This window comes from Serinus canaria, chromosome 26 (genome assembly GCF_022539315.1).
Source record: "Serinus canaria isolate serCan28SL12 chromosome 26, serCan2020, whole genome shotgun sequence".
Taxonomy (NCBI): Eukaryota; Metazoa; Chordata; class Aves; order Passeriformes; family Fringillidae; genus Serinus; species Serinus canaria.
The window spans coordinates 363,857-388,950 of NC_066339.1; the positions used below are offsets into that span (position 1 = coordinate 363,857).

Sequence of the window (25,094 nt, forward strand, 5' to 3'; positions counted from 1 at the left end):
TCCTCCCATGTCTCCCAGCTCATATCTCCCTGGTTGCAGAGGAGAAAGAAAGGGCTTTCAAGCTTAATTCCTTCAGAAATTCCAGTGCCCTGGATTCTCCTGGTTCTCAGCATCTTCACTCCCACAGGGCACCCCTTTGTCCCAGTGCCCAGGTACCCCCATGGCTCCATGGACATGGGGCCAGAGCGTGAGGTGTCCCCAGAACCACCAATGCCATGGAGCTGAGGGTCTCCATCAATGGCAGGGCACCTCCTGGGTGGTTTGGATCACTGGACTTTATTTGCATGAAGATAAACTGCGCATTTGTCTGTACAATTTCTCCTTAAATACTTGGCAATGCTTAAAAAATGAAAAACAAAAACAATCAGGGAGAAAAAAAATCCTAAACCAGAAAGGAACAGTGCAGGCTACAATATCCAAACAGTACAATGCTTGTGAATAAATAACCCCCTGGGGTGGCTGTGGGGACTGCAGGGGGCTGCTGAACTCAGAACCCATTGGGTCCTTGCTACCCCTTCCTGAGACAGCAGGAACAGTGTCCAGGGGGGACTGGCTGGGCACAGATGCCCCTCCCTGCCCTCTCCCAGTTCCTAGTTGCCTGTCTCAGCTGTGGTGGTGCTGGTGGCGTTTTTGTTGGTTTTGCAGCAGAAGTACTGGTTCCAGATCTGCAGGAAGGCTGTACGGAACTTCTTGATGCGGAAGGCATAGACAATGGGGTTCATGGCCGAGTTGCCGTGGGTGAGGAAGATGGCAATATAGGTGAGGATGTGCGGGGTCTGGCAGGACGGGCAGAACAGGGTGATGCAGTTGAGGACGTGCAGAGGCAGCCAGCTGAGCGCAAACAGGAAAAGAACCAGTGCCAAGGACTTGGCGATCTTCAGCTCCTTGCCGTAGTACTTCTGGGGGTCGTTGGAGCTGGAAGACACCTTCTTGTTGAGCTGCTTGCGGATGAGGTTGAAGACCTCCAGGTAGATGAGCAGCATCAGCAACAAGGGAGGCAGGACCCAGACGAAGAAGTTGAAGTACACCATGTACTCCATGCTGATGACTGTCTCAAACTGGCATGTGATGACAAACTCCGTGTGGCTGCCGTTCAGCTCCTGAGTCCTTTGCATCTTGTTGAGGTTGTTCCACCCAAACATGGGGGTAAGTCCCACCAGAAAAGAGACTATCCAACAGCAGGCGATGGCCACGGCTGCCCGCCGTGGTGTCACCATGCTCTTATACCTGTGGGAGAGACAACAGCCACAGGAAGGAGTTAGACATGGGTGGGATGCTCTGCTTGGGGGTTGTGTAGCTCCAGGTGGAGTGGCAGCGGTGGAGTGGCAGTGCCCTTGCTGAGGTAGGAGGATGTTCCTCCTTCCCTTCCCTGGAAGTGGCTAACGGCCTGTTCTGAAAATTGTGTTCACAGACTGGTTTCCCTGCCTGTGTCCTGGGACGGCAGAGACCCCAGACATGATCCATGAGCTCCGGGGCATAATGCCAAGCCAGGGGATGCATTAGCACCTGGAGTGGGTCTGAGTGTACAAACCTCATGATTGGAGGGAGTCCATATGCTCCCATCCAAGCACCTGCATCCAGAGCATGAGGTTGCCCTCTCCTCCCGCCACGCACCAACCCCACCAGCTCATGGTCCCAGACAATTGCCCTGTGCCTGGGGAGGAAATCGCCAGCAAAAGCCTCTCTTGGGATGTGCTGGGGTGGAGGAAGGATCTGCGGGTGCTAATGGACCCCTGGGGAAGCTTTTGGCACAGCCTGTTCCTCTCCTAATGTGCTTGGACTGATGAAACCCTCTTTCTTGATGGGCTGATGCCAGGGGCAGGAGGAGGAGGAGGAGGAGGAGAGCTGTGCTCTGGCTAGGCTCTGCTCCCTCCCTGATGCCCCTGGGGAGCCACCAGGGCTGGGCTCATCTCTCCAGAGCTCTGCAAGCGGGAAGTGCAGTCTGCTGGATTGATTTTCCCCCTGGCTCTCCAAAAAGCTTTTCTTTGGAGGCTGAGAAGATTCTCAGCCCAAGAGTTATTGCTTTCCACCAAAGGGGATTGAATAAAGAATGTTTTCCTGGCTGTTTGCTGGGTCTCTCAGTGCTGCTGGTGTTAACCCAACCATGGGGACCATGTGGAGATGGCTGGCAAACCTTGTTTCCCAATCCTGCTACTCAGGACTCCCTACTGCAGGTCTGCAGCCTTTACCTGTGATGGAGATTGATCATTTTGGGCCTTTTTTGTACAGCCAAGGATCCAAACCCACTCTCCTTTCTCAAGACCCTTCTCATGGGCAAGGCATCAAGGTGGGTGCTTGGAGTGGCACAGGCTGGAGGAGAGGACATCAGTCCCTGTGACTCTAGAGGGTCCAGAGCCACTGGTCCCTGACAGCTTTCCTGAATGAACCTCCTGTGCTCTGGGAAAAGCTTCACAACATCCTGGTAGCAGCCAGGTCCCGTGGGAAAGAGGTGACAGTGTGGGCAGCTGTTTCCGCTGAGAGCCAAGGCTGTGGAGGGTGATTTATTCCTTGTGGGGAGGAGAGAGAGCAGGAGACCCTGAGAAAGGTTCAGGGCAGGGAGAACTGGGGCACAGGGAGTGCAAGGGGCGGTGGGAAAGAACCAGCACTGGGGGTCAAGTGAAGGGAATGGCGAGGAGGGTCCAAGGAAGCAGGGGGTGGCAGAAGGATGCCAGAGACTCCCATGGGCTGTGTGCTGACCCCTGCACCCCATGCCTGGCTGCAGGTCCTTGGGGGGGCTGATGTGCCCTCCAGCTCTGAAACCCCACTGCCACCTCCGCAGGCTTGAACAGCCTGGGGAGTGACACCAGAAATAGCAGCACCACCCCCTGCCCCAGCTCCTTCCCTCTTTGCAACCCCTGTAAGCTGTGCCCCATTTCTCACTCCTGGGGGTTTCTGGGGTCTTCTACTGGACATGTACCCACTCTGGGTGCTCCCTAACCTGCGGAGCTGTGTGGGAGCCATTGCCCAACAGACAAAGCTGCTGAGCTGCAGCAGTGTCACCACAGTCCCCAGACATGATCCCAGGGCTAGCAGTCACCACCCAGACACAGGGTCCATCTTTCCTCACTACACACCCCTCTCTCTCCATGGTCCATATCCATCCCTCCTGCCTGCAGGTCTGTCTCTCTGTCATGGTCCAGATCCCCTTGCTGCAGTGACTGGTCTGACACTGTTTGGGAGCAGGACCTGGCTCTACCTGCTCCTGCCTTCACTTTGCCCCACAAGGTTTAAGGGTGCACCTGCAGAAGCAGCCGGGGGAAACCAGGACATCCTCCTCCAGCCTGTGTGTGACATGGTCACAGACAATGGGTGAACCAAAAACGCATAGAAAACAGCCACATTTTCTTCTTCAAGCAACAAGTCAAGGGCAGAGGCAGCTGCAGGAAATGTGCTTCCAGGGACCCGTGTCCACTGTCTCCATCAGCTGCACATGGGGAATGACAAAAGCTATAAAATTGCTCCAGGTTCCTCCTTCCTCCAGCTCAACAGGCCCATCCATCCACTGGAGCTCTCATGGAGCTCTCATGGGGCTCAGCTGGTCCAAACGCCACAAGTCCAACTCCAATTCCTTTTACACTTTATTTTCCTTGGAGGTGTCCAAGGAATGCCTGGATGTGGCTCTCAGTGCTCTGGGCTGAATGACAAGGTTGGAATTGATGGTCTCAGAGGCCTTTTCCAACCTAATTGATTCTGTGATTCTGTAAAGGGTGGAAATGCAAGATCCAACCTAATTCTCAACCCCTGCCACATGATGGAAGGACAGTTAGTAGAGGGACAGGGATAGACCTTGCTGTTCCCAGAATTATTCTTGGTTATGCCATAAAGAAAATATTTTCTCATTTGTCTCATTCTGCATTAATATGATAGGACTGGAGTTTGGGATGGTATGGGAGGGAGAAGCACTAGAAAATGCTGATAATGGCTCATAGTTAATAAATAATCTTATTATTCTCATCAGCACCAGAGCAATTACCAGCATCATTGCATTTTTATTACTGCTGTTATTTTTATTAACAGCTGTGACTAAAACATCCATGGTAATCATCACCCCCATCCTCATCCACTTTGGGTTTGTTTCCTTTTCCCCCTGGGGGTTTGAGCCTGACTATAATTGGTAGATGTTCCCCTTGGTCTCCCTGAGTGGTAGTTTTTGCACCATCCCTTCCCCACAGGGATGGGCATTGACCCTCCTGGATGCAAAGTCTAGGAGAAAGGACCAATGACTATCCAGACTAATCATGAGGTGGGATGAGCAGGAACTGTGGTGTGGAACAAAATTGCCTTTGAGGGTTTGGAAGATAATGCCAAGAGGCAAAAAGGCAATTATTGATAGAGCTGTTTGCTCCCCAGGAGAAGGGAATAGGTGATGGGTGGAGGCAGAAGCCTACAAATTGTCCCCAGGGGCTGCACAGAACTGACAGGGAGATGGAGCAGCTCTTCAGGGCAAGATGCTGTCTCCAGGAGAGGCTGAGGATGGAGCAGACACTGAGACCCTTTTTCTCATGAAGATCATAGGATCCTAGAATAGTTTGGTAGGGAAGGGATTTAAACCCCAGCTCCTTCCACCCCTGCCATGGGCAGGGACACCTTCCACTAGCCCAGGTTTCTCCAAGCCCCATCCAGCCTGGTCTTGGACACTTCCAGCCATGGAACAGCCACAGCTTCTCTGGGCAACTTGTGTCAGGGCCTCACCACCCTCAGAGGGAACAATTCTTTCCCAATATCCCATCTAACCCTGTCTTCCAGCAGCGGGAAGCCATTCCCCCTTGTCCTGTCCCTCCAGACCTTTGTAATGGCCCCCTGGCCATCATTCTGAAGACACCATCTACCCTCCTTTCCCTTTGCTCCTCATTCCCAGACTAAATTCAACTTCTTCTGCCACATATTGATGTGTCCAGACCTCTGCAACCCTCTCTGCTGCAGCCCAGGGTGCCCAGGTCAGCCCAGGCCCTGCTCTGGAGGTGCCCCTGGGTGGGCAAAGGCCCTGTGACCATTTCAGATATTAGGGCATGTCTGAAAGTACCTGGAGAAGGGAGTGTTAACCTGGAGAACAGAACATTCATTGCTTTCATGGATTTCACCTTTGCCTTGGGGTCTGTCCCCAAGAGAGAGATGAGGGCTCATTTCCAAGACTCCAATCCAGAGGTCAAGCCAAACCCAACACTCACCAAACATCTCTTGTTTTGTTTGAAAAAGCTTCAAAGGCTCTAGGCCTGGTTTGAATAAAATGTGAAGGTTTTTAGCAATTCTGTGATTAGATTTTATGTCCACAAAACACTTGCTGTTGTCCAGCCAGTGGCAAGACGTGGCTTTGCTGGTCTTTGCTCTTGAGAGTTTATTGCAGTGCAATTCCTGGGGAATTAATTCACTAATGAAGACAGACCATTACTAATGAAAAGAATCTGGAGCCAATGTGGCAGGCAGAAAGGAGGCCAAGCTGACATGAAGCTCATCTGCACAATGAACACAGCAAGAAAAAGCAGCCAGACCATGTCCTGATCTAATTGAAAGTCTCTAGACAAAAGTGCTTTGATCTCAGAGGATTTGGATTCCTGCTCCTTTCTCCTGGCTGTATCTTCCCTTCAGATCTTTCAGTGTCTTGGAGGCCACTGGGTGGGAAAACTCAGACTGTTGATGTTCAAAGCTTTGCTTTTGCATTTTCAGAGCATTGCTCCGAAATGAGAGCCTGAAAAATGCAAAGTGGTGTCTGGGTTCTGCAAGGGTCAGCCACAGCTCAGGGCTGGGACAAGGGGGTCCCTGGGTACTCACATAAAGTGGGAAGTGCTGCGGAAGGAACTCTGCTCGTAGAGCCTTTGTCACTATGATCCTGGAAGTGAAAGGTTGGTTCCTTCTTCATGGAATCACAGAATGGTAGCAAATGTGGGTGTGTGGCCACAGGTGGGTGTCTCACCATGTGAGAGGTGGCCTTGGGAGGGATAGAGGTCAACCAATATCAGTCAAAGCTGGTATTTGGATGGACATTATAGCTTGTTCCCACAAATGCTTGGAATGGAGAGACGGGTCCTATCAGCACCTCCTTAGGATACATGGGGAACTGTCCTGATCCCCAAATCCCAGACTGATTGCTTGTCAAAACCCCGGTGGCAAGTAAAGGCATAAAAAAATGGTCTGATCTTTCAGGCAAGCCAGAAGAGCACATGCAGCAAGGACGTTGGTGTTTGTTGGTGCTGGAGCCCAGGTCCTGCACCAAAGTAGCCCAGCAGTCTCCATCAGCACAGCATTTCCAGCCTGACACCTTCATCCTGCCAAAGAGCCACTTCCCAGGGCTCCAAAGGGACCTGGAGCACCCTGTGTGTGTCTCTTCCCAGCACCTCTGGCTCGTCAGTCTGCAAGAGATTTGAGCTGTGAAATAAACCTGAGAAGTACCAGCAGATCCTGGGACAAGAGGGAGTGGGAAACATGGTGGGAGGGCACGGCCAGGTGGTCAGGACATGGAATCCTGGCCTCAGACTCTGCCTTGGGGACCTGACTTAAAAGGAGCTGAGGAGGAAAATCTCTCCCTGGTACCTTACCCGTGTCTGTCTGCTCAGGGTGAGGGACAGTTGGATGAGGACAATGATCCCTTTCTTACAGGTGTCACTTTTGGAGAGTTCCCAAGGCAGGAGAGGCAGCAATGGCAACAGGCACCTTTTACCCACCACTCACATGGGTGTGTCTGCATCCCAAACCTACACCTGGAACCTCTCTAGCAACCACTGAGCCCAGGTCAGGGCTGCCCTGCTCCCATTACCACCAGCTGTCCCAGTCTGGAGCTGGCAGCGGGACAGCCCAGGAGCCATGGGTGCCTGGTGCTCCCTGGGCCATGTGCTGCAAGGAGAGGAGGGCATACGAGGTCCAAAGGTGAGAAGGAATCCAGGAATGGATGTTCCCCATGGTTGCTGGGTCCTCCCACCCACACCTCTGTCCCTGTGCACTCTGAGCTGTGATTCCAGAGGTCGTGGCTGTCACTGGAGCACTCTTGGCTGTTACTCGGTCCTGCAGGGCACCCAAGCCCAGGACCACCCCACTGAGAGACAGGGAAGGATTTTCTCACTGTATGGTGTCTTTTCTGCTTGGCCCAACTCTGGGAGCAGCTGGCAGCTTCCTAAACTGGGAGCTCAGCCCACACGTGGTGACCTGGAGCTGCAGCCACTCCTGCCTCCCCAGAGAGCACCTGGGCATGAGAAGTGTCTTCTTCGAGGATCTCTGCTCCCAAAACACTTTGGGTCTCCTCCACTGCAGCATGAGGAGATGGTTCCACACCAGGAGGCTTCTTGATGCAAACACCCCCCAAAGCCACAAGGAGAAACCCCAAAAGCCTGGGAAAGGGTGGATGTGTGCATCCCACTGCTGACCATCGTGGACCATCCGTGTTCAGGGTTTGGTTTTACCATCCCAAAAAGGTGATTCTGCAGAGGAATCATTCTGCAACAAGTGCCTGCAAAGCACAAACTATTCTGGTCGGGCAAAGCATCTGGCAAGACCTCTGGATGTTTGCAATCGCCTCTAATAGCCAGTAATTTTCTAATGGATGTGGGTGAGGGTGATTATGAGGCTGAGGAGAACAAATTCATGCTGCCAAAATTGATTGGTCCCCACACATCGAAACATGGAGCCCCCAGGGCTTTGGTGGGAGAAGCTGGAGCTGGTCACAGTTCCAGCAAATGGCAAGAGAACAACACAAAAAGGGGATTCGTGCTTTGAGCTTTGTCAGAGAAGGTTGTGGAGAGACCTGGAACATTTGTAGATATATTGGGCTCCAAACAGGGACTGGGGTAATGCTGCTGCCTTGGTGTGGTTCAGCCTTGATGTGGGCTCAGCCTGCCCTGACACAGCTCTCAGGACCTTGGAGGCATCCTGGAATCCTTGAGGACTGTAGAGGGATGTGGGCACATCCAAAAGCAGCCCCAGGGACACAAACATCCCCACAAGAAGCTGAGGAGATAAGGCAGAAAAGAGCTTTATGTGCTGAGATGGTTGGAAGAGGGAATGATGCCTCCATGGGGCAGCCTGGCCATGCCAGGTTATCTTCAGCCCAGACTGGCAGTACCAAAATGAGGGTCCATTGGGGATGCCCATCCAAATGGCAGTTAGGGGTGTGGGAAAAGGTGACCCCCCCCAGCTCCAGCAGTGCCTATATCAACACAGAGCCACTTCCCCCCCAACTCTGCCACTCCCCTGATGCCACAGTCTCAGTAGGACCAAACTTCAAAGCACAGCACACCCCGGAGATCAGCCCACCCTGAGCTTGGCACCTCTCGTGTGGGCACTTCCAGAGCCTCCGGAGGTTTCCCTGCTCCCCCATATTCCCACACACCCCACAGTGCCCAGCTGTTTCTGAGCTACACCTGCCATATTTCAGGTTCTAGTGATAGGATCACATCTTTTCCTGCAGAGCCAAGGAGATTTATCCTCTCACACCTCTGGTCCCTGGGAGCAGCCACAAGATCCCACCAGGCTGGCCGGGCTCCCCATGCCCCTCCTGGGACTGCTCCCGCTGGAGCTGGATCCAGCCTCCCCTGGGTGTCTGCGCCACTGCACTGCCCTGGCTCTGGCACTGAGTCACAGCCTTGGGAACAAACCTCAGGCTTCCAGTAACTGCAGAGCTGCTTTAGGATTCCTTGCCCAGCTGTTCTCAGCTCAGAGGTGTGGGGTGAGTAACCACAGCATTCCACCCCGGAGCAGCACCCACAGCTCCCCTGGGGTATCCCAGTGGCTCCCACCGTGTCCAGGTGCTGCAGGGGAAGGGGAAGCACAGGAGGGCTGGACATCTCTGGGAGGGAGGATGGAAAGCAAGGAGAGCTCACACTGAAGGATCCTTCCTTCAGGTTCTTTCCTGGTGTGGAGGAGATGTGGCTGCTGTCCAAGGAAGGTGAAGGAGTGCCAATCACCCACTCTGCTCAGAAGAGGATTTTCCTGCATTCTCCAGCATCATCCCTCACCCCAGCAGCCAATATCAATCCTTTCTGCTCAGAGAACCAATCTTGTTTCCAAACTGAGCTTGGTTTTCAGCCTGAGGCTGCATCCTGATGGACTCTATCACTGCACAAGCAGATTCTCAGCAAGGACCACTCAAGCTGTGCTCAGCCCCTCATCCCAAATTGTGTTTGTGGAGGTTAAGTGGAGAGCTGGGATGTCCAGGCCATCCAATGCCTGAGGGAAATGACAATTTAGTTTGTGTCTATGAGTGAGCACCACCCTCCAACCCCAGGCAGACCCTTCATGCCCAAAACAGGGGCTGTGAGACCCCTGGTGCTATGGGCAGCACCAAGTCCTTCCAAGGGTGCTGAGTGGGTGGCCCTGCTCTGGACATGTCACCCTCCTGCTGCCATGTGACAGTGTGAGGGTGCACCCAATGGCCCTGGCCAGTGGGGCACAAGTCCCACAACTTTTGCACCCAGGGAGTTCTGGGACTCCCTCCCAGCTCTACCATGTGTGGTCAGGACACTCCAGGACCCCTGAATTTTCCTGAACCTCTGGCTTCTTCCTCCAGGACCCTGAGGGAGGTAGGAGGCAAGTGATTTAACACTATTGGCAATGGCTGCAAAATCATGAAACGACCTGCAGAATCTCAAAACTGGTGATGTTCTCTGAAAAAATGTGATGTTCTTGTCTTTTGGCTGCTGCTTTCAGGCAACAACATTTTGAGCAAAGCAAAGTGTGAGAAATGGTGCTTAAAAAAAAAAAAGAAGACGAAGCAGTAGCTGAGATTCTTTTATAGACCCAGGAATTTGGGAACGAGGACACACAGAGAAGGACAGCTTGGTCCCCAAGAGATGGGGATGAGGTTGTGAAAGCTGCAGGAGAGTGTGATGAGCACCATGGGCTTGTCTCTGGTCCTGCCCTTGCACAATATATTTCCTGGACATTTTTAGTGTCTAAATAGTATTGTAAAAATAGGGATTTGTTTTGTGAGCATCACCTTGGAGGGTGGCTCCCACACAACTGCATCACAGGGATGAGCCCCTGTGCTGTAGGAGCAACCCCACCTCCAGAAGAAGACAATTTCAGGTGCAGCCACCCATGTGCATCTCTCTGGCCAGGCTGGCCAGGGCTTGGAGCAACCTGGTCTAGGGAAGGTGTCCCTGCCCATGGCAGGGGATGGAGCAGGATGAGCTTTTGGGCCCCTTCCCACCTAACCATCCCATGATTCTATGACAGGGCTGGAGCTGTTTCTCACCCAGTGCTGTTGTAGGATATCAACCTGCTTGGCCAGGAGTCTGAGGTCAGCTTCCCTTGCTGTGCTGGGCCATCTCCCTTTGCATTTGGTACCTCCAGGGGTGCCACACAACAGCCCTGCCCCTGCCATAGCAATTAGCCGGGAGCTGATTGTCCAGACCCAATTCAGCAGGGTATCTGTGTGATTGGATAAGTGAGGGTAAGGCATTCCCTGAGCACAAAGGAGAAGGGATAAAAGGCAGTTTTTGCCAATCTTCAGTGCAAATGCAGGGCTTGGCTGGATAAAAGCAGTGGGTTTTTAATAATTTCTTGTATTGCAATTGGTTTTTCTATGCATTGCATATTTTGGTTCTTTATGCAAAAGAACTTCTTTGAAATGAGGCCTCTGAAAGTCAGCCCTCAAAATTTAGAAGGGAGGGGGAAGAGGGGAGGACATAAGAAAGAAAGTAGCTCTAAAACCCACTTTAAATGCTAGATGTGACAAATGTGGCTCTGAGAAATGGAATTGGGATAGCAGATAAAAAGTACCTGATATGCCTGGGCTCCCAAAGCCTCTGTGCCTCAGAGTCCATCCCACAAAACACTGAGCTGCAGAGGGAAAAGGGCTGGGCTGGGAGGAAGGTGCCAGCTGAGGAAGTGCCCAGTGCCACCACCCTTCCTTGCCTGTCACCACCACTGCCATGCAAAGGGCAGCTGGGTCTCCAGGGGAGGGCCCCAGCCAGGAGGGTCTGGAAAGCATCAAAAGCCATTAAAAGTTAGGAACAGATCAGGGACCCAAGGAGAAGGGAAATGAGGGGGGTCCTGAGAGCTGCTGTTGTCGTATTTGCATTCAACAGGACATTGAGATCTGCTCCCTAGATAAATAGGAGGCAGGAAACTGGAGATAGAATCTCGATTAAGAAAGGCACCAAGAAAGCCTCAGAGGAGGGGTGAGGTGAGTTTTACCTCTCCAGTGCAGAAGGACTCATCAGAAAAAAAGAGATATCCTAAATTACAGTTGGAACATGAGATTGGTATTGGCTGCCTTTAATTTCATGAGTTTTACACTTCTCTTGCTAACCTGACTCCTGATTTTGCAGTTGACAACTAAACTCCTCATTTCCTTAGGCTGCAACTTGTTATTGGATCAGGATTCTCATAGCACAATTTGTCACTGCAAAGGGAACATTTCCTTTCTTGCACTTAACCCAGTTCAAAGATTAGGATGTTCAAGACTGAAAAATTAGCTGGAGGTTCCCAAAACGAGGGAGGTTGTTTTCTCCACCTAATGCCTTGAGGAGAATTAGCAGGGCTGATGAGATCTACTGTTTCTAAAAATCAGAGGACACAGTAACCCAAAACAACCAGTCCAGCACCTTCTGTCCAATGCATATTTCCTCTGATTAAAAGATCAATTTCAATGCAAAAGCAGCTGGATTCATTTAAGGTTTTTTTAATGAGTTGTTTATATGTAGTTCCAACTGGTGGAAATAATTTTGGAGGTACCAATTTGGGCTACAGTTGGCTTCCAACTTCTGTCCAAACACAACTCCCCACAAAGTTTAAGTAAAACCTGTGTAATTACGCCCTCCACACACCATAAAGATGGAAGAGGTAACAATCAGAGGACATGAGTGTAAAGCCATTGAGTTGTTTATCTTGGAATGAATCTGAACAGTGAATCCATATCTCAGTTAGTCAAATGAAATACCAATTTGGAAGTGAAGGCTCCAGTTAACACCACAATTAAATGTTCCCTCACCTCTGAGAAAACAGGAAAACAAATAAAAAGTGCAAATGCAAAGCAAACCTGAAGTTTATTTGCACTCTGTTTTCTCATTTAGATTAAAAGATTATTTATTCACTTAGAAGAAAACTGAGGGGCCTTGTTCCCTGGGAGGAAGCAGCTCAGTATTTCCATCAGGATAGTGGAGAGATCTGAGACCCAAGATCAGGTATTGCAGGGAAATGCTTCAGCTGGGCCTAAATTAAAGCCTGTGCATGTTCCTAATTACTCTGGTCTTAATTCCAGCAAGGAACAATGGGCAGACACAGCCAGAGGCTGCCAAGGCAGCCTGGCTTGCTCATGGAGATGGGGGACACATGGTCCAGGCAGGATGGAGGTCATGGACCATCCCAAGGGCTGGAGCCCCTCTGCTCTGGAGCCAGACCAGGAGGGCTGGGGTGCTCACCTGGAGAGGAAAAAGGTCTGGGGAGAACTTAGACCCCCTTCTAGTGCCTGAAGGGGCCCTAAGAGAACTGAAGAGGGACGTGGGACAAGGGGGAATTGCTTCCCACTGCCAGAGGGCAGGTATGAATGGGATACTGGGAAAGAATTTTTCACTGTGAGGGTGGTGAGGCCCTGGCACAGGTTGCCCAGAGAAGCTGTGGCTGCCCCACCCCTGGAAGTGTCCAAGACAGAGGTTGGATGGGACTTGAAGCAACCTGGGATAGTGGAAGGTGTCATGGCAGGGGTAGGACTGGGTGAGCTTTGAGGTCCCTTCCCACCCAAACCAGTCTGGGGTTCTGGCACTCTAGGAAATGCATTTCCCTCTCCTTGAGCCTCAGCAGAGCCAGGGCTGCCTGTGGGTGGGGAGCAGGGCTGGAATGTGGAGGATCCCCACAAGACCCCCTCATGTATGGGTCCCACAGAGGGTGGAATGATCTTTAAGGACCCTTCCAATCCAAACCATTCTAGGATTTCATGATCCCCTGGAGAAAAGGGGTGACAGTGACTGCTCCATCCTAAACCCAAGAAAATTTGACTGCAGCATCTCCTGTATTCTGGGATTCCAGGTTTTCTGCTATTGGAGCACTTTCAGCTCCTTAGAGCAGACAAACCTCATTGAGCCCATAAAAAACCTGTGTCCCAGCAGTGTTGAATGTGGGGAATGAGCTCTCTGAGATTAGACCCAACTGAGCTGCACCCATGCTGGTTCTGCTCAGGCTTTGCCAGGTCCATCTGGGAGCACTCAGTGGAGAATGGAGCCTTCACACTGAGAGAAATGAGTGTTTCATTTGTGTATTCCCTGGGTAAAGGCACTGAGTGTTATAACCAGAGCAGAAAAAAAAAGAGGAATAATTTAATCTGTAGGACTGTGCTAATTCTGGCATGTCTGAGACAGCATTTCTCAGCATCGGCCCCTCACTGCTGTCAGAGAGAGCATCACTCCCTCTGTGAACAGATGGAGAGACTGAGTCGCAGAGGGGAGCTGTAATCTGCCAAGATGGGCCAATCTGAATGAGAAAACATCCCTAGTGCCAGGGGCTGGCACTTCCCTTCTTTGAAGGAGGCCAAAGAAAAACATCCCCATCTCTGGTTGCAGGAAGAGAAATGGCCTGGAGAAGGTGGACAAACTGTTGTGGCAGCAATGTCCCAGCCTTCTGTGCCTTCCTTAGAGGAATGATGGAGAGGTGATATTGCCACTCCAGACAGGGGGTGGGACAGGGGGATGTCACTTCTGTGTACATCCTGTGTACCAGTTCTGCTGGGCTGGTACCTGGGATCTGTGTGCAAAAGGACCAGGGCCAGTGCCAGGGACAGCACAGAGGGAGGCTGGCAAGGGACACACAGGAAAGAGGCTGGGGAAGAAATCTCTTGTCCTCCTCCAGCTCTTTTTTGTGATCAGAGGCTTTGGTACCTGACAAAAACCCAACTAAACCACCCACGACTAGAACAGCTGCTGGTCATAGTTGCCTGCTCAGTTCTCAGGGCAAAGCCCAAGCAAGGAAGGGATGAGGGAACAATGGGAAATGCAGTGAGAGAGAGGGTGAGGGTGCACAGGGGAGGTGTTGGGTCCCACAGTACAGAGGAGGGCAAACCCTGATGCTCCAAATCTTTCCAGTGTCTGATCCTGCTCTGCTCCTCCCTACATCACCAAATGCAGCCCTTCCTCCTCTATTTGTCCCCATTGCCCACCAGCCCTCAGCTCACAGGACTCTGTTAGGAGGAGGATCTCAGTCTTTCAGGGTTATTTCATCCTCTCTCACTGGTGGCATCACCAGTGATGTCTCCCCTTCCCCCTACCCTGCCCATCCAGCCACCCATGGTAACAGCATCTCCATGCAGGGCCAGAGGTGCCGGGGGAGTGGCCAGGGTGCTCAGCTCATTGCTATTCTGTAAGCCAGCCTGCTGCCTCTGTGGGCTTTTTGTGGCTGACTGAGAGAGCATCAATTGTTCGTTCTTGCCACTGAGCACCCCATGAAGGAGCCAGCCCCAGCAGCTGGGTGGCTGCACTTCCAGAGCACGAACTCCCTGCTAGAGCCCAGGCAGCCTCTGGGACAGCACCTTTCCCATTCCATGGCCTTGACAGTTCAGATCACCTTGGGTGAGAGGTGTCCCAAAAGGACCAGCCCCTTGGGAAACTCCTCCCAGCCCACTGGCAGCCCCAGAGCTGGGCTCTTCTGCGGTGTCCATCCCTGCTGCTTTGGTGGGATCACCATGAAAAATCATTCACTGGTCTCCAGGATAATCTAATGCTGCTCCTATCAGCTCAGCTGTGCTGGCTGTCATTTCCCCAGGCTGAGACACTACTGTTGTCCCCAAGGGGATGAGCCTCTCAAGCTGTCCCCATCCCTCCCAGAAATCTCTTGCTCCTGTGGTCCCCTCCATGCTCCATGTCCTGCTGTCTGCAGAGACCACAACCCTCCCCGAGCTGTGTCTGGGCTTTCCTCACACCCCTGTGGGCAAGATCCTTCAGGGCTTTTCCCTGTTCTTCCAGACAGAGATTTTCTTCCAGCTGATCAGTTCCTGTCCAGTCTGAAATGACTCTGGTCATTTCATTGTGTGTCACAATGAAACTCACCTCCCAGGTTCTTTCACTGTGGTACCTCCCACACATTTTCCTCTTTTTTTCCATCCTTCTTTGTGTTGCTATGACCTTTCTCTCCCCCCTGCCTCCACCCCAAGACACAGACCTGCCAGTGCAGCACTGTGACCCCTTGGATGAGCCATTCCCTGCTGTCAGGCTGATTTCAAGCACAGTCATTGGGATGCAGCAGCTCCATTGTCCCCATCCCTGATCCTTTGTCCAGCCCTGCCTGTTCTGACTTGGAGACCCATGGATCTGCATGTCCCAGGCCACCCAGACAGGTACCCTCAGAGCAGATCCCCACGGCCAACAGTGGCTGGTGTTGGGTACAAGCTGCTCTGAGGTTTGCCAGACAGGAGATTTCATTGGGTCTGGCCCCACAGGGGTCCCTCCAGATCCGAGTTTGGAAGTGGAGGCTGGTGGGCTTTGTCCCAGATGTCTCCCACCTGAGCTCATGGCCAAAATCCCCTTCCTGGTCAACAGAGCAAATTTGGCCCTTTAATGACACAGTTAAGCTTGTTCTGACACCACAAATGGACTAAAAAACCCTGGTGTGATTGACCTGGGGGTGCAAGAGCAGCTGAGGGTGCTTTGGCTGTTGGTGGCCATGGGAGATGTCCAACGAGCACGACAGAGGCCACATGCCTGTGCCAAGGGCCGGGCAAGGGCACGGACACCAGCCCAGACCCGAGAGACGCTCAGTGGGAAAGGCTCCAGGTCAAGAGGAGCACCTGAGCCCCTCTGCACCACCAGCCTGCATCCCAGAATGGTGTCTGAGCTTCTCTGCACTCCCTGTGAGACACTTATTCCTTCTCTGTCACCTGCTCTGGCTGACATGGAGACCAGAGGTGGGACTGGCTTGGTAAAGGTCAGGTGATAATGGCACCTCCCCTGGATGGAGTCACATTCCCACATTCCTACATCGCGGGGGGTGGGGGAAGACCTGGGACTCCAAAGGGCCCCTGCATGCCCTGAGCCAGCTCAGCACAGAGCATGTTGAGCTGGGCCTGACTCACCTCCACACCCAGCCTGCAGGGCCAGGGCAGCTGAATCAGCAGCTTTTGCTTTGGCAGAGCCTCCTTCCTGGGGTGTGTGCCTTGTCTCTGTGCCAGCAGCTGCACAGGGCCCTCAGACATGCAGCCCCGAGGGACATCACTGTCACCTCCACCAGCCCAGTGCCCTGGGACACAGCCCAGCCACTCCAGGAAAGGGAAATGTCAGATGTCACCCATCTCCTGGAAGTGTGACAGCATGTCTGGGTGTTCCCAGGCAGTTCTGGGGCCCTGCAGCTCATCCACAGGCCTGTGCCCTAGACACAGCAGCATCTCTCAGCTCCAGTGAGGGACCTGCCTGGGTGGTCCTGGCTGTGAGTGGTCCTCACTTTCTGCTCATGTACTCTCTCTGCTGCCAAAGGATGGGGGAACACAGTCTGGCTGTGTCTCACCAGCTTGGCAGAGTAGATCCTTTTGGATTGATGGTACCACACCTAAACCATGGTCATGGAGGTACCAGAGCCTTGCTGGGTTCTATCCACACATCCCCACCTGGTCTGGTGTCTGCTCCCTGTAGGATGAGTTCATCGGGAGCCACAGAATCACAGAATCCCAGAGTGGTTTGGGTGGGAAGAGACCTTAAAGCTCATCCAGTCCCACCCCTTGCCATGGCAGTGTCACTTTTCACTAGCCCAGGTTGCTCAAAGCCCTGTCCAACCTGGCCATGGACACTTCCAGGCATGGGGCAGACACAGCTTCTCAGCTTCAGGGTGGTGAGGCCCTGGCAACATGTGCCAGGGCCTCACCACTCTGACAGGGAAGAATTCCTTCCAAGTATGAAAACTAAATTTCTGTTTTTTCAGTTTGAACCTATTGCTCCTTGCCAACCTGGCCCATTGAAGACACATTCAGTCTATTTTAGTACCACAAACGGCTACAAACCCACGCTGTGGTGCTCCCTGGGCTGTGAAAGAGAAATAATTTAATTTCATGAGGTTACTCCTGCAGCGATCACCAGGGCTGGGACTGGATCCTGGAGGAGCCTGGCTCCAGAGCCCTGGGCACATCCATGGCAGGACTCCACTGCAGGAACAGACAGACCATGTTGTCCCAGAAATCTCAGCTTCCACACCTTCCCTGTTCCCAGCCTCTATCCCTCACCCATGAGATCACCCTGAGCTAGCCATAGTGCAGCTCAGTGCCTCAGTTTCCCCTTCTGCAGATGTGCCCTTGCTGGGAACATGCCCTCAGATTTACTGGTGAGATATTGCCAAGGGTCAATTCCTTACCCTGAAAATCAATAGAAATAGGTTAAAAGCCCAATAAAAACATTGCCAGAGCAGGGGTTTGGGATGCAGCAGCAGGAAGGAATAGGTTTTCATTCATGGCCCTGCAGCACAGCCCTGGCAGATGTGAGCTCTGTGAAGGGACAGATGTGACACTGCTATTGGGGTCAGAGCGATTACCCGGCACAGGGACGACACCTCGCCCTCCTGGGACACACAAGGACCAGAAGGGGATGGGGTCTTGCTTCTCAGGGAGCCCACACAGGGTCTCTTGAGGCCATTCACTTCCTCTTGCCCTTTTATTCAGAGAATTTGTGAATAACTCCAAATATCAGGCTCTGAGCATCCCCACAAAGGATTCAGGGCTCTCCTCCCCTTCCCTCTGCTCTACTCGGCATGGAGCATCCCACACTCAGCCTCTCACTGCATCCCCAGTTGACACTCCCAAGCCCCAGGATTTTTCCTGCTGCTCCAGGAGCTGGGAATGCTTCAGACAGCCCCACTTGTCTCCCTGCAGACTCATGGCAGTGTCTGGAGCTTTTGGGAGTGACCTGATTTTGTGTCTGCCAGCCAAGATCTCGTGGCGCTGCTGCAGCAGCTGTGTGAGCTCCCAGTGAGCCTAATCCAGGCATCCCCTCACTGAGGAAAGAGCCCCTCATGGCTTTGATCCCTGACTTAGCCTGTTTATGTCTGAAAATTATTCTGTGGATCAGAGAGTAGGGCTGAACACCAGCTCACCTGGGTATTTACAGGTCTTTACCAGGATCTCAAACCAACATAACCTGCTGGTAAATCCCTGCCCATCTCAAGGGCTCTGGGATTTTGGTGATACTGGAATTGATCTGGTGCTGCAGTGGCACAGCTCGTCCCTGCAGCCAGATCTGGCTGGAGCAGAGCTCGGTGGGAAATGCTGGCTCTGATGTAGCACCCACATGCTGAGCTGGTGCAGTGTGCTGGAAACTGTGGCTTGGAAACAGCCTCAAGTCTGCAGAAACCTCCCTGGACTGTAATTCCTGCATTTTAATCTCCATCTTTGGTTCAGAGCTGCCTGCTCCATAGAATGAAGGTCTCTACAGATCACTCTCACTTGCTAAAAATATACCTGGAGGAGGGCAGCAAGGGAAGAAACAAAAGAGGTGGCTGCAAAGACCTACCAGTCCCCAAAATTCCTCCAGGTTAGGGAAAATGGAAGTATTCTCCTTGGAAATGAAATGTGCTTTCTCAGGGGCTGGGTCTGTATGGATGGATGGCATCTTTTCACTGACTAGTGGAGGGTGAATGAAAATAGATGAGTTCCAGGGTGATAGCTCTGAGTTACCTGGATGCTTTTGAAATTCCTCTGAATGTAAAACAGGCCTTGGAAGAGCTGCAGTTTGGCTTGTTCACTGGCCTGGCTGGACAGGAAGGTTTCCTGGCATTAAGCATTGAGAGTGCTGGAAAGATGTCCCACGGGCCCTTTGATGTTTTGGGAGCTGGGAATTTTTACCTAACCATCCCAATGTTTTTCTCGTCGCCCATCCCATGGCAGTGGGTGCCCCTCACTCCCCTCCATGAACCCTTGGTGGAGGAATCATGGAATGGTTTGGTTGGAAGAGACCTTAAAGCCCATCTCGTTCCACTCAAGGGCAGAGACACCTTTCACTATCCCAGGTTGCTCCATGCCCTGTCCAACCTGGCCTTGGACTCTTCCAGGGATGGGGCAGCCACAGCTGCTCTGGGCACCCTTCAATGGAGAAAAGCCGCTCAGATGTGTCCTGCTCCAGCACCCAGATGGCTGAGGGCAAAAAGACTTCCCAGGCTTACCATGACCTAGTCCTAGCTGGCCCCATGCCTGTGGTCCTTGGCAGAACTGGAGACAAGGGGAAAGAGCGCTACAATCCCAGGAAGAGCCTGAGCTCAGGCAGGAGCCTGGAAAACAGGGAGTCCAGGAGGAAGCTTCCCCCTCCATGTCCATCCAGGAGCTCACAGGTCCCCTGCACACCTCCCTCACTTCCTGCCTTGCAGGCGCTGCACTCCAGGGCTGAGGGATGTTCCTACCATCCCTCAGCTGTTTTATCTCATTCCAGACAGGCACTCTTGAACAACCAGACCATGCCAGTGCTGTCCACAGAGCCACCCCCTGACACTGCTTTTACCCTGGGCTCTCCTCCTGCTGTGCTCCAGCCTCCTGTCCCCCATCTTCTAGAGAGTTCCAACCATTCTGATCAAACTTCCATGGCTCTGCAGCCTCACAGGTGTGCATTCTGAACCTTCAGCAACACCAAAGGCAGCTCTCCCTGGCGGGATGCTCCTTGGGAAGCTGCAGGCTGGGAAGGGCAGGGCTAGGAGGAGACCCCAGTGCTGAGACCCAGGCACAGTGGGGGGCGGTCCTGGCTGTCTTGACAGAGAGACTCCAACACAAGGGCTCCTGCAAACATCAGATTCCTGCGGGTTTTCCCTTCCTGGCATGTTTCAAAGTGTTTGGGGTGAGGTCACAAGGTGAGGACCCCCAGGGACATTCCAAGATAGGCGTGAGCTGCATCCACACATTCAGCATCCCCAGCCAAAGGGTGGTTTGGCATATCCCAAGGACAGCAGCTCCTTTTGCTATGGCCCTTTCCAAAAGGCCCAAAACGCAGAGCAGAGACAGGGTCCCCAAGGCAGCAGAGGCTGGTGCTAAAGGAGCTGCATCCCCCCAAACATCCCTTCAGCACCATCCTCCCCAAACATCCCTGCAGCACCGTCTCCTCCAGCATCCTGCCTCCCCCTGGATGCCGAGGGGCTGGTTCCTGCCAGACACACCCAGCTGGCTGCTTCCCTTCCCTTTGAACTCCTTTCATTTCCCCAAACACAGCTGTGAGAGGGAAGTTTGGGCTGGGCTGAGGGACCCCGCTGTGCCCGGACGGGGGGATCACAGGCTGGGGGTCCTGCCTGGCTGCCAGGCAGGGAGGAAGGATGTGAGAGGGAGGGGGAGTTTTCCACCAGCAAATCTATTTTAGGTGGTTTCCAGCTGTTTCTGTGGAGGCTGGGAAGTGGGGGACCCTCTGCTCTAGCCTGCTCAGCCCAAGTGATGCTCCTGCATTCCTCCAAAGTCAAGGCAAGGCCCCTCAGGAGGGAAGCAGCATCACCCAGGGCCCAGCAGCCAGGAGGGATCATACCCAGGGGCTGGAGCAAATGGAGAGAGTTTGGTGGTATATCCCAGTCCCTTGACCATGCTGGGTGAAGAAGGAAGAACAGGAGCTGCCAACTCAAATCCAAGCAAGACCCCTCTCTATCTGATAAAATCTGCCTTCAACTTGCAGGGGTGGCCCACATCCCTCTGTGATTCTGTGTCCATGGGAAGTGGCCACTGGAGCAATGCAGCATTGGATGCTGCTTTGGCATCTTCCACTGCCATGCAGAGACACCCCAAATGTCTAAGGGTGCCATTTCTTCCAGGAGAAATCCACTCCTGGGGACACCAAATTCCCAAACTCACAGCCCAAGGGCCAGGGTGTTCATGGGGAGCCTGGAGCTGGAACCAGGCTGTCATGCACCATGTTCCCCATTCCCTGCCATTCTTCCCTGTGAGGAAGGCACAGGTTGCCCAGAGAAGCTGTGACTGTCCCATCCCTGAAAGAGCCCAAAGCCAGGCTGGAAGGGGCTTGGAGCAACCTGGGCTAGTGGAAGGTATCCCAGCCCATGGCAGGGTAAGGTCCCTTTACACACAAATCTTTTAGGGATTCTGTGGTTCTGTGAAATGCATTTCCCTCTCCCTGAGCCTCGGCAGCACCAGGGCTGCCTGTGGGCGGGGGACAGGGCTGGAATGTTGGAGATGCCCCCAAGACTCCCTCAGCCTCGTGCAGGTCGCACTGATGAGGATCCACCCTGTGCCAGGCTTGTCTGAGGAATCCTGTTGGCACAGGAATGGGCTCCAGTGAGCACACTGTCCCTGTCTGGGCTGGAGGGGCTGTCCCTGCTCAGTGTCCTGAATGCCCTAGGGATGAGCCTGAGGCAGATACCCCCATGTGCCTCCCTCCCTGCCTGCAAATCTCTGCTCAGGTCTGGCTGCCATCATTGCCTGTGGCCCTCCAGGGATGCTTGGAGCAGTCCTAGAGCTCTCCCAGCACAGTGGCCACACGTGTTTCCCCAGGGCCCTGAGTCCTGCCAGGTGCTCTGGGCTCCCACTTTGCCATTGCTGCGTTCAGTGTCACAGTCAGGAATGACACCACAAGAGCCATGAGCGCTGCAAAACTGCTGTCACTGTCATCCTTAGCATCCTCCAACTGACTGGGAGAAACTTGAGGTATTTCAGATTCAGAAAATATTCCTTAGCGGTGTTTCCTGTCCTGTGTGCTATATACAGGGAACTAAATCTCCTAAAATCTCCACATGTACCAACTGCCAGGAATTCATGAAGTTGTAGGATCTTTAGGTTTGGGAAAGATCTCTGAGATACTTTAGTGCAGCTATTAAGTTGTTGAGGTTACAAAGCTTTTCAATATTAAAATAGGCTCTAGAAAGACAGAGGAAAATCTCTTGCTGCTGAGTGCTTGGGCACACAATGGGATCACAAAATTCAGGGTGGAAATTTCATAAGAAAAACCCACCCAAACTGTGTACAGCATAATATTAATATTAATATTGCTCCCAGGAAAGCTCCTGGGATCAGGGCAGGAATCTCCCCTGAAAGGCCCGACGCTCAGAGGCAGACAAGGAGTTGAAAATGGACTGGTTTGTTAGGAAAATCCCTGACAGGCTGTGCTGCTCCTGTAGAGCCACAGAACTCCCACACCAGAGCCTTCCCCACATGCAGGGGATGTGCAAAGCCCAAAAAAGCTCCAAGAGCAGTGACAGGGTGGGAATCACTCTGGTGACACCGGCAGGCTGGGAGACAGTGACTGGGAAAATCACACCTAGGGAGGAAGTCAGGAACAGTCTGTGAAAATCATGTGTGGCCGGGAGGGGGTGGGCAGGGATTGTGGATTTATCCTGGGCCCCCTACTCTGTCTTACACTCCTTCTCCTCTCCACCTCTGCTGGTGGTGGCTGTGAAGCCCAAAGGAGCACATCTCTGGCCTGATCCCATGGATCTGGGAACACTGAGCGCTCTAGAGCAGTCAGGTGATCCCCAACACCTGGGATGCCTCCTGTCCCTGTCTTCCTGCATGGAAGGCAATTCCTGCTCCAGGAAGGGTCCTACACCTGCTGGAGTCTGGGCAGCACCAACACAAGGGGTGCCTTTCTGGGGTGTTTATGCTGATGGAGGGTCTGGGACCCCTCCAGTGAACTGCCTCAGCTGCTAAGGGGTAATGGGGTGACACCAGTGCTCAGCTGGGTTGGGCTGTTTTCCAGCAATGCTCCTACATCTGGAGCCTTGCAGGGCAGATGAGGCTGGCAAAGGCATCCCCACAGAGCAAGGGGGACTCACAGCAAGGGACTGAGCCTGACTGCTCAGGGGCACTGAGCTCAGGTGTCCTGTCCCCTTCTAGCCCTGCTCACAGCCCCCCAGCCCCACCGTGGCACCCCAGAAATGCTTCCCCAAACCAGCATGGCCCCAGCATGGGAAGGGAGTGGGGCATAAAGGGTTAACTATCTCTCCTGTAGCGGCAGAGTTCGAATAAAGTGCTCAGATAAAGTGTCCCCCTCCCTTACGCCACAAGGCACTTGCTCTGGGCTTGGAATGGCAACAGATACTGAAGGGGCAAAACAGGGAAAGGAATAATTTGTGGGGCACCCCATAGCAGGGGTCTCTCCTGGGTGAGGCTGCCCCATGAAATGTGCCACGCTGTCACCTCTGGTCCCTCAAACTGTCAAAGCTGTATCTCACAGCAAGGCACCACGGTGCTCCCCATGGCAAGGGAAAAGCTGGGGTGAAAGGCAAAGCTGTCATCCGCTTTCCTCCCAGAGCCCCCAGCTGGGGCTGTCCCATGTGTGGGGACACAGTTTGTCCTGGTCATGGGAATCCCGTGGTTGTCCCTCACTGCCAGCTAGCTGCCACAATGTGATCTCTGCCTGCACACCCAGCACCCCCCGAGCCCCCAAAAGAAGCTGCTGGAGGCTCCAGGACACCCACCCCCACAGCCCCCTGCCCAGCCTGCCCTGGGTGCTGCTGCAGCCAGATGTGTCTGGGATAGCAGCGTGGAGGAAAGTCCTTTCTCCCAGTGTTTCTCCAAGAATTTGGGGTTTCCTCGCTCCCTTTTAACCTCCAACCTCCACAGCAGAGCTGGTTCTGACGCCTTTTCCTACCTGACAGGGATCTTCACCCGCAGGTACCGATCCACGGCAATGGCCAGAAGCGCCAGGATGGAGCTCTCCGTGAGGATGAGGACGGGACAGGCCACCATGAGGCAGGTGTAAAACTCCGTCTGGGGTCCGATGTTGATGATGATGGCCAGGGGAATGACCAGAGCCCCCACGGCCACGTCGGCCACCGCCAGCGAGACGATGAAGCAGAAGGTGGCATCCCGCAGTGCCTGGTTCATCTTCACAGCCCAGATGACCAGGATATTGCCCGGCACGGACACCAAAGCTATGAGCACTTCGATGGAGATGTAGGCAGCCTGGAAGGCTGAGATGGGGTGTGCCATGATGCTCCGGTCCGCCCCGCTCCCGTGGGTGTCCTCGGTCGCCTGCAACCGCACAGGGAGGCTGTGAGAGAGTGGCATCGCTGCCAGAGCTGCGAGCGGGATGAAGCCTGTGCGAGGGGGTGGGAAAAAAACCCTCTCCTGTCTATGCCGTCCCCCGGGGCTCCGGGCCCCCCCGACCCTCTTACCCCGCCCCGAGCTGATCCCGCACCCATCTCCATCCCGCAGCGCGACCGCTCCCGGTGCTGAAGAGGGAGAGGGAGCCGCCGGTCAGTCCCGGGAGAGCGGCAGAGCCCCCTGCCCCTCGGGCTGCCCCTCCGGGCCCTGTGTCGGAGCTTTTGGGGACTCCCTCTGTCCCCTCGCTAGATTCCCTCCCTGCTCCGCACTGCCTCCTGCAGCCGCCCGAGTCTCGAATCCCAGCAGCCGACCCCTCTCACCTTGTCCGGCAAATCCAGAGCTTGTTCTGGGGAGCTCTCACCCCCAGAGAGATAGGGCTGTCCCCCCGCAGGGCAAGGCGGGGCTCATGCCGGGGGCGGCCGGGGGGATCCTGCGGTCGCCGGGGACCGGGCGGGCCGCGGCCACTGGGGCTGCGCTCGGTCCCCGGTGCCCGACACCGCTCGGCTCCCGCAGGCGCTGCCCCCTCCCCGCCGGAGCCGAAGCATCACATGGTGCCTCCTTCCAGCCTTTAAAGAGCGACTGATCCGATTCGGGGCTCGCCGGCACCGGGAAGGACCGCGGGAGGGGGTGCGCGGGGCCGGGCGGAGGCGGCGAGACCGGGCGGAGCGGGGAGAGGCGGCAGCGGGGGGAGCAGCCGAGCCAGTCCCAGCCCCAACGCTGCCGCCACCAGTCGGGCTCCGGATTTAACGCTAAAACCGGTTTTTGAGGTCGAGTGTGAGCAGAGGACCGGGACGGGGAGGGGAGCGCGGAGGCAGAGCCTGAGCTGGGGTGGGCGAGGACCCGGCCCGTCCCCGGCACGGGCAGAGCTGTTTGGGACTGTGCCCTAGGACGCCATCACGACCCCAAGTGAGACCCGAACGGCCCCAAGGAGCTCTGGTGCTCACCTGGGCTTTGGCTGGCACTGCCTCACCCAAAATCACTGCTGGGTGGGCAGGGGTAAGACCCCGAAAGCGCTCTTCATCCCCGAACTGCACCCATGGGCTGGGCGGGGCTGTGTCCCCGGGGCAGGGGAGGGGTCTGTCCGCACAAGGCGTGTGGAGGAATGGCGGCCCCGAACTGCTGCTGGAATATGGTCACCCCCCAATACCCCCTCTCCGGGCCAGGCAGTATGGAGAAAATGGGTCTG

At 54.1% G+C, this 25,094-nt stretch overlaps 1 protein-coding gene across 1 annotated transcript; it reads right to left on the reverse strand.

Moving 5' to 3' along the window:
* Positions 1-257: 257 nt before the first annotated feature.
* LOC103822373 (adenosine receptor A1) lies at positions 258-24,550 on the reverse strand. The gene is made up of 3 exons (XM_030233504.2): positions 24,229-24,550; positions 23,454-23,836; positions 258-1,227 (listed from the first exon to the last, which is right to left on the reverse strand). Exons 2-3 carry the CDS (start codon positions 23,792-23,794, stop codon positions 591-593), a joined length of 978 nt encoding a protein of 325 aa, XP_030089364.1. The 5' UTR covers positions 23,795-23,836; positions 24,229-24,550; the 3' UTR covers positions 258-590.
* Positions 24,551-25,094: the final 544 nt, after the last annotated feature.